The following is a 9,181-nucleotide window of genomic DNA, read 5'->3' on the forward strand; positions in this document are numbered from 1 at the left end:
AAGCAGCTCCTGCCCCCAGTCCAAGAGCCAGAGCAGGACCGTGCAGTACCTGCTGATGATGTTCAGCCTGTGCACACCAGTGACCTGTTGCTGGTGGCTGCAAGCACAGTGAGGCTGGAGAAACCAGTATGCACCATCACTTTGGAGAGGAAAGACCTCAGGAGGACAGCAGCAGGGTCAGCAGCAAGTATGTAAATGCCAGCACAGCCTTTGGTGCATGGCACCATGGTGCCATCAGCTGCCCAGAAGCTCAAGCATTGGTGGATCTGGTGCCCCCACCTGCCCTGGCCACCTCTGGGGTGACAGGGGCTCTTGCACAAGGCTCCAGTCAGGCAGGATCACCCTGAGCTGGCATCCTGTCTGCTCAGGTGCTCGTTAGTCCTCATGGGTGGGTCCTCTGTAGAAAGCTGCTCTTTGTGGCATCCCAGTCATTGTTTAAAACATTTCACAGGTGAGTCCTGACAGATACCTTTGGCTCCCAGGTGAAATAAACTGGCAGGAAGCAGACAGTAGTAATGATTCTTTGGGTGAACTTGTACCCACTTTATAGTGAGCTGGTATAGATTGCATTTATTGCTTATTAAAATGTCCTGAGGGAAAGCCTTGGTTCATACTGAGAAATGAAGTGCCCTTTTTTTGTCTCAAACTGTTTAGCATTAGATCTGGTTCATTTGTCACCTTTTCACCACACTGATTTTTGTAAGAAGTTTATCACACAAGAGCCTTCCAGAGCTCTTGAACTGTTTGCTGTGTTTACGGAAAAGGTTCAGGCAAAACCCACACAAGGAGTCCTGCAAGCTCTTTGGACCCTTGGTGGAGAGTGTCAAGAGTTAAGATCTCTTCACCCTTTTAATTAACTTTTGGTATCTAATTATGTTAAGAGTTACTATGAGGCAGCAACCAATCTTCATTATCTCTGTGAAGTTTTCAGTATCTCCTGAGATTCCTGTATTAGAAAGCTTTGGAGCAGCTCAGTGGGCAGTTAATCTCTTCCTTGTCAGTATTTCTAGTCAAATTTTTCTAGATGCTTAGAATTGTACTGAATTTGCTGTTCAAGTAGGAGCCTAAATGGTCATTTAGGAAGGATAAGGATATCATTGTTTGATAGTTCCAGCTGCAGGATCCATGTGGAGGTTCAAAGGAAAGGATGGCTGATGGCATATGTAACGTGTAACATTTATGGGACGCTGTAAGATGACTTCAACCATGAATTTTTTAATTAATATTGGTGTATTTTTAAGGAACATTGCCTGAACTTTGTGGTGAAGGAATCCCATTTTAATCAAGTCATAATGATGAAGGAGTTTGAGCATCTTTCTTCATCCCTCATTGTGGAGATTGTCCGGAGAAAGCAGCAGCCTCCTGTCCGAACACACTCTGACCAGCCGCTCGACATTGGTAACCTTCCTGCTTTATGGATTAATTCCTTGTGCTGCTTTGGCATTGCTAATGGTTTGTTTAGCCTGGGAAGATATCTGGGAAGCAGCCCTCTGCAGCCCACCAGTTCCCAGCTGGGATAACTGCTCAGGCTCTCTCCCAGACAGAGACAGAGCACAACAGTTCTTTTCCCAGTGAGTTTCAATCAGAATGGTGTCCCATCAAAGTACATGGGAAACATCATCGTGTTCTTGCAATAAACCATCTTGAGCCTGTTCAGAGAGATGAGAGAAGGAGCAGAAGGGTGTAAAGAGTGATCCAATAAAAGGCAGTGGACAGTCACTCAAGTGGCTGAAGGGTGACAGAGCTGAGCAGGGAACCAGCCTGCTTGAAGGTGTTCACCAAGGAGGAGCAGGAGGACGGAGGAAGATCTTGTGAATAAGGCACTGCTCTGTGTGCATGTATGAAAGGAACAGGACGAGGGGAGGGGAAGAGAAATATGTGATTTACAGTTTCATCATGGAATTCATCAAGGGCTGATTTGGGACTAGTCTTACTCAACATTTTAACACCCTGACACACAACACAAGGAATGTAATAATGAGATTTTCTAAGGTCACAAAGTTCAGAGGCATTGGCAGTGTTGGTGTAGAATGCTGCACAAAAATAATTGGGAACTGGAGAGAAAGAGAAGGAAGCTAGTCCTGGAAGGTCAAGTAGAAAGGCCTTGGCTGGCATTTTTCCCAGGGAGGAGAGGTGCACTGGCTGGGAGGGTGGCTCGGCCAGTTGTGTATCCAGAGCTGGAATGGTGTGAGAGACCCAAACACTAAAAACTGAAAGATGAACTTTGAAAATATGAGTGAGTTTGGAGCAGACTTGGATGTGCTCCATTTGTCAGTTGTGTATTTACAAAGGTTGATTTAAAATACTGGATAAAAGAAGCCTTTGTTGCTGATTTGGGAAAGATTTTTCATTAATACACAAAATTTTATATTCCTTGTGGTTGGAAATAGTGAAAATGGAAGGGAAAAATCAGCTTTCGTATCTGCAGAGAGCACCTGTCAGTGTGGCCAGAGCTGGAGTTTGCTGTCAGTGGCAGAAAGCAGAGCTGACAGGTTTGGTTCTGGGATGGGCAGCAGGGAATGAGTTGTGGTGGGGAAGGATGAAGCTCATTTTGCTCCACGGTTAGGAGGAAGGACTTCACTCAAATTCATGCTGCGAGTCCCAAAGGAAAGAGGGGCTGGAGCTCTGGCTTGGCCATGTATTAGTTCGATAGCACCTGGTTACCTGGAACTATCATGTCTTTATTTCATTATGTTTGATTTCAGGAACATCCTTAATTCAGGACATGAAGGCTTACCTGGAAGGAGCTGGGACTGAATTCTGTGATATCATCCTGCTCCTAGATGGGCACCCACGGCCAGCCCACAAAGCCATCCTGGCAGCTCGCTCCAGGTGAGCCCTGTTCCTGACAAGACAGTGTGTGAAGGACAGTGCAGTGCTGGGCAGCCTGTACTCAGCTGGCTTGGTTTAGAAGACAGGGAGGAACTTAAATCTGCATGAAGTGTTAAGATGCAGCTTTGCTCAATGAGTGTAATAAGCCTTTAAGCAGTAGTGATTAAATTTTTTTCCATTTGATACCCAGCAGGGAAAGATAGGAAATTAGAACTGCAGAGATTCTCCAGAGGGTGTGTGAGAAGCTGCACTGCAAGACAAAGCATCGATAAAATCACAGGAAGGGAAAAAGGGTGGAAAACATAAGGTGATTTCAGTGAAGTGGAAAGCAGCAGATGTCCACTGAGGTCAGAAGGAGCCTTTGACAGTGAACAGTTCGTATTGTGGAACTTGAATTTCTTTCTCACTTTCTGATATTTAAGATTGGTTATGAATAAGCATTAAAAAAATGGTGCCTGCCAGAGACTAGAGTGTTCCCATGCTTTATGCAGAGAAAGGAGTCCACCCTGCTGAAGGTGGGACTGTTCTCCCTCCTCAGGGAGAAGTGGATTTGTCCTGCACTTTTGTGTTCTGTAGACCTTCACCTTATGTTCCACCAAACATTAAGTGTTCACATAAAACTTCTATTTCAAATACTGTCACAGTTTTTTTTGCAGACCCAGTAACAATATTCAGTATTAGTTACTGTGGTATTTTACCAGAAGCATTTCACAGCTCTTAAAACAGCCCTGATGATTGGCAGCCTGTAGATACCGAGGAAATTCATAATGCTTTAAGCTCTCTACTGGGTCTTATGCAAATTAGAGAAAAAATCAAAGCACCATGTGTCCTAATTTTCAAGAAACAGACGAATTTCAGGTAGTTCTGATGGTAATTAGGGGGATTATATTTGGAGTTTTCACTGGCAGACATATATGAAAAAAATAAATGAGCAGTGTTTTTGCCCAGGTTGTCACCTGAATTTGTTGCTTTGGAAGCTCCAGTTCTGAATAGCAGCCTTTGAACAATACTGGGTTAAACCATCTGTCTGCAGAATGTGTTGTATCAGTTTTATTTCCCTTTCCAGTTACTTTGAAGCCATGTTCCGTTCCTTCATGCCAGAAGATGGGCAAGTGAACATTTCTATAGGTGAAATGGTTCCCAGCAAGCAAGCATTCGAGTCCATGCTTAGATACATCTATTATGGAGAAGTGAACATGCCTCCTGAAGACTCCCTGTATCCTTAAATTCGAAGGAATTGAAGGATCTGTCTCAGTGCATGTCCAGCAGGTCACCTTCCTTTTGCTTTGGATTGCCTGGCACAAGCTGGGAGGATGTTCTCTCAGGGGGCACCAGCAGGCTCTGCACTTCCACTCCTCACATGGATTTGTTTGCCATCAGTGCTCTCACCTTCGCTTTCTGGTTTATTCCTCAATGGGATGAACAGATACCTCTTTGCAGCACCTTACTACTACGGCTTCTCCAACAACAGACTCCAAGCCTACTGTAAGCAGAACCTGGAAATGAACGTCACAGTGGAGAATGTGCTCCAGGTAATTGTCCCCAAGCACTTTAATTAGTCACTTAGAGGAAAGCCAAGGGGTCTGGTCAAGTGGGTACCCCCAGTGCCAGGTCACTGAGACTGCCCAGACCCTTCCAGTGGCAGTGTGATGACTTGTGTGGGAGCCCAGCCTTCAACAGCATTGTTCCTTACCTGGTACTGTGTTGCTTCTGTTCCTCTGCTGCAGGACTGCTCACCTGGCTTCTCCTGAACTCTCATCCCCCGTTACAGAACTGTTTCTAAAGGTCTTTTTTAGATGACCACGTGCTCAGCACTCAACTGTAAACCCTTTTTGGCAGACATTTGTTCCAGGGCAAATGATGATCTGCAGGTGACAGACATTAGTCTTGTTTTATCAGTGATGCTGACAGGATCTGGCAGTGGGGTTTGAACTAACAAAAGATATTGTGTGGTAAGAAAGCCTCCAGTGTCAATGCCAGCTTCCAGGCAGGCAGCCTGAACATCTGCAGCACGAGCAGAAGCAATACCTGCTGATTAGCTCTTGAGGACTCCATACATTTTAAATCCAAGGCTTATTTTTGAGTAGTTTAGAAAAGATTCAGTTTGTAATGCAAAACGGAGATGTTCCCTAGCTAAGAGGAGTTACCTGCTCTGGGTAAGGACTGTTTGTGCATCTGAGCTGTGCAGAAGGGAAATCACATTTTTGCTCCTGCTCTAGATTTTAGAGGCAGCTGACAAGACCCAGGCCCTGGACATGAAGAGGCACTGTCTGCATATCATCGTTCACCAGTTCACCAAGGTTGGTTGCATCTTTTCTGTGGCTTTTGAGAGCTGCTGTCCTCTGTCACTGCCTTGGTTAAAGACATGTTAATATAGAAATCAGTGTAGTTCTTCCTCATTTGAGAGGAAGCTGAGAGCTGGCTGCATGTTACTGACACTCACTGACAGGACTGCTAAGCACACTTCTCACACCAAAGTAAATGGAAGACTAGAACAAACTAGTCTAGAAATGTGAAGCCCTTCCAAGCCAGAGGTTACCCAAAGTTGCTTCCATTTCCAGTTGTTCCAACTGTTAATTTTGTGCCATGCCCTCATTGGATTCCTATGTGTATAGCAGGGTAAATTTGTTGTATGTTGAGGGCACAAATCTCTGCCTCACTAGCAGTTATCAGTGTGCTACTCATATTTCCCTTGAACTATTCTCTGCCATACATACTATATTGTCATGTGCTCTAAAACAAATTACCATGTCCTGGCTGGGCTCTCTGTGATTTCCATGTTCAACAGTTGGATTCCATGGTCCTAGAGGTCTTTCCCAATCTTAACAATCCTGTGGTTCTGTTTTGATGGGATTATGCATTAGTGGCAGGAAAGGTCAAGATACTTTGTGCTGATACTCCTGTCCTCACTTGAGAGAATAAGGATATTGTCATTTAATTGTTCCTATGAGATGTGATCGATCCCTCCATGAGAGTTCCCCAGCATGTCATCAGTTCATCGCTCAACTCATTAGCATTGCTGAAATAGGTAGATAAATCATAGGAATTGGGATTTCTGGATGCTACACACATACTGGTAATAATTCCCTAGTTAATATTCAAGTAGCTCACTCTCCTTTGTATATTTAAACTCACAATCCTCCTGGGGAAAAAGAGCACTGCTATGTCCCATTAGTGTCTGGAGAGGAGACAGGACGGTGTTCAGGCTCTTCATTAAATGCCAAAGTTGCTGGAGCGTGACGCATTTTACATTCAGAAATAACTGAAAATGCATAAAAAGCATTGAGAGGGGAGCCAGCATCCAGGAATCACTCCCAGAGGAGAGTCCACAGTGTGAGGTTGCAGCCCCTGCCTTCATCCTCTCTGTTTTCTTCTGGCACCTTGAGTCCTGCGGAGCAGCTCGGTTCAAAGGACGGGGAATGGTCCCACTGCAGGGTACAGGACATCCCTGGGGTTGGGGTCAGTGCCTTGCAGCAGCTGAGGGCTGAAATATCACAGTATCACTTCCCAGTGGAGGCCACAGGAAGACAAAGAGGGGTGATTCTCCCCAGAACATACAGAGGGAAATGGACATTGCAACACTGGGAGGCAGCAATGGGAGCTGGAGGGCGTTCCTCAGCTGTACTTCCTCACCAGGATGTGGGGAAATGTTTTATATTTAAACTGTTGACTGGTAGAACAGTGTTCATCAAAACGTGGCTGGAAGACTGTCAAGCAGATGTGCATGGAGAAATCTCAATTATGCAATGTTTTCCCTTGGACTGAGAGGCCTCAGTGTGTGATTCTTGGCCTGGGCTGGGTGACTCAGTGTGCCTGGGCACGGACACTCTCTGCTCTGCTCCTGGGCCAGCCACGGGCTCTGAGGGGGATTTGTTCTCGGGCATAAGCCCGGTGGGTCACCAGGGCTGGCAGGCCAGGTCTCTGGCTGTGGGATCCCCTGTTCTTCCAGTAACTTAACACCGTTCTGGATTTGGACTGTTAAGGAGTTTTCCTCACAGCAGGAACATTACTGAAGAGCTGTTTCCCAGAGGTTCACTGCTTTGGGCAATGTGTTTACAGGCTCTTGTGTGTCAGTGTTGTACAAAAGCCCTAATAAACCTGCTGTTGTGACGTGTTTGTAGTGACACCCTGATCTGTTCCGCAGTGCGTGCCTGGGCTGGAGGCAGGATCCCACCGGTGCTAAGGGGGTCTCTCTCCCTCCCTGCCAGTCCTGGCAGATCCTTAGACTGGGGATATTGCTACAAGCACGTCCTGAGCCCTTTCTGAAAGCATCCTCAGCTATTTCCTTCCTGGCCTTCAAAGGTTGCTCAGGACATCTTTATTGTTTATCCCAGTGCAGCTCCCTAGAGCCAGGTGATAATCTCAGTTCAGGTGAGGCGGGTGGGTGAGTGGGGCACAGTCTGCCTGGAGGCTGGGTGTGTGTTAGTGCCTCTAGGCAGAGGGATTACTGGCTCCTTACCATGAGGTTGTGGAGAAGGGAGGAATGTGTAGAGCTCCTTTTTGCTAACAGTTGAGCTTCTGACCAGTCCAAAAGCATGCAGTTTGTTGTAGATTCTCATCTATCTGATGTGGTGGAGGTTTTTGTTGGCAACTGCTCCAGTGACCTGCTTTGACTGCAGGAGGAATGCCAGCAGAACCAGCATGGACACTGAGAAGAGCTTTTCCTCAGGAGCACAGGAGCAAAGAGATCCAGCCCTGAATCACATTTTCAGTGCAAAAACACAGATCTCAGAGCTCAGGCTGTGCTGGTGTCCAGCATTGCTCTTAGGAGAGTGCTCAGTCAGTGTCCTGTAGCAGTGGGGCTGTCAGTACCAACAGAGGAAAAAAGGGCAGCTTCCTGCTGCTCTCCACTCCCAGCAGTCTGGATTTGGTTCTAAGCCCCAACTGGAGCCCCATGGTCTGTTCCCTGCAGCCCAGCCCCACAGCTGGGATCTCACACCATCTGTGCCCAGCCTGACTTGCTGTGGGATGCCCAAGGGTAAAAGGGTAATACATGAGCTGTGATTTTGGGAGGGTTTTAATTTCTTCCTGTTTTTTCTGTTTTGTTTTCCTTGAAGGTCTCCAAGTTGCCAAATCTCCGCTCGCTCAGTCAGCTCCTCCTCCTTGACATCATAGATTCTTTAGCTACCCACATCTCAGACAAGCAGTGCGCGGAGCTGAGCGCAGACATATGACATGCCTTGGTAATCCACCTTCTCATTTGTTCCTCAAAAACACTGGCACTGTAGAGCTGGCTCTCTGGTTTACTGTTACGTGTTGAGCAGCTCAGTGTCTGCACTCTGCAGCAGCCCTGGAGGAACAGGAACAGCTGAGGTGCTCTCTCTGGATTTGCTGCGTTTGTACCTTTGTGCAGCGTTTGGACTTTGTTACATTTGTTACCCAAATGTAGACTTGAAATCATTGCAGGCAGGCGTGAATTGATTCCACATGGTTTGGGGAGTTACTACGTTAATAATTAAGTCCATTATTACTTTCATACTGTAAAATCAAGCAGACATGAGTAAGAGTCACTAATCCTTTGAAACACAATATTTAAAGAATACTATTTAAAGAGCTTCAGCTGACCCAGCCCAGGGGCTGTAAGGGGAAGTCAGAACAAAACTGGGAACAAGAGCACGTGGTGTTCACAGGGGGACTGGCCCTTGGACCAGAATGCAGTGACTTTTCAGAGACTCCATGGTGTGGATTGACAGATAAGCCCCTGTGCAACTGCCTGGATTGGTGGGCTGTGGGAATCCAGACCTATGCTCTGCAGCAGGTCAGACTAGAAGATTACAGCAGTCCTCTCTGGCCATCAAATCCATTAATCCTGTCTTGCTAAGCCTTTCTAAATCTATTTATTAATAAAGAATTAACTTCTTCTGGCATTTCATGATTGACTTGGATTTCATTTTGGAAAAAAATTAAGCAAAAAACGTTCTGTGCTTGATGAAGGTCACATTGTTAAAAATAAGTGTGTTACATCTTGTTACTAATTTTATATTGAAGTGTCTCTGTGAGCCTTGCCTTTGCAGGAAGGTGAATGAAGGCAGAGTGCCCTTCCCAGCCCATACAGGAGCAGCTACTGTTCCCTCCCCTTGCAGCCCCCAGCTCTGTGCTGGGTGCTTTCCACATTGCAGAGTGGAGAGGAGAGTGGTGTTGGTAAAGTGTCTGATGGTGGAACTGTCCCAGCCCTGCCCAGAGCCCTTGGGGCTGCCCCAGGAGGGAGTGACAAGCAGGGAATCAAAACCTTGTCCTGCTCCAGCTGCAGGGGCTGCTTCCTGCTTGTCTGGAGCTGGAGTGGTGCAGGATCCCTGCCGAGACGTGCAGCTCCCAGCCCTTACATTCCCACCCTTGCAGCCATGATTTG

General features: G+C 46.6%; 1 protein-coding gene across 1 annotated transcript in view; it reads left to right on the forward strand.

Moving 5' to 3' along the window:
* The window catches only part of LZTR1 (leucine zipper like transcription regulator 1), a 35,266-nt gene extending 26,567 nt beyond the window's left edge, over nucleotides 1–8,699 (forward strand). The window contains exons 13-18 of the mRNA XM_008638017.2: nucleotides 1,242–1,398; nucleotides 2,706–2,832; nucleotides 3,899–4,048; nucleotides 4,259–4,364; nucleotides 5,052–5,132; nucleotides 7,890–8,699. Of these exons, the coding sequence (XP_008636239.1) occupies nucleotides 1,242–1,398; nucleotides 2,706–2,832; nucleotides 3,899–4,048; nucleotides 4,259–4,364; nucleotides 5,052–5,132; nucleotides 7,890–8,006 (738 nt within the window). The 3' untranslated portion in view covers nucleotides 8,007–8,699. The remainder of the gene's footprint in view (nucleotides 1–1,241; nucleotides 1,399–2,705; nucleotides 2,833–3,898; nucleotides 4,049–4,258; nucleotides 4,365–5,051; nucleotides 5,133–7,889) is intronic.
* The last annotated feature ends 482 nt before the right edge of the window (nucleotides 8,700–9,181 follow it).

The sequence above is a fragment of the Corvus brachyrhynchos genome, unplaced genomic scaffold (assembly GCF_000691975.1).
Source record: "Corvus brachyrhynchos isolate BGI_N302 unplaced genomic scaffold, ASM69197v1 scaffold67, whole genome shotgun sequence".
In the NCBI taxonomy this organism is placed as follows: domain Eukaryota; kingdom Metazoa; phylum Chordata; class Aves; order Passeriformes; family Corvidae; genus Corvus; species Corvus brachyrhynchos.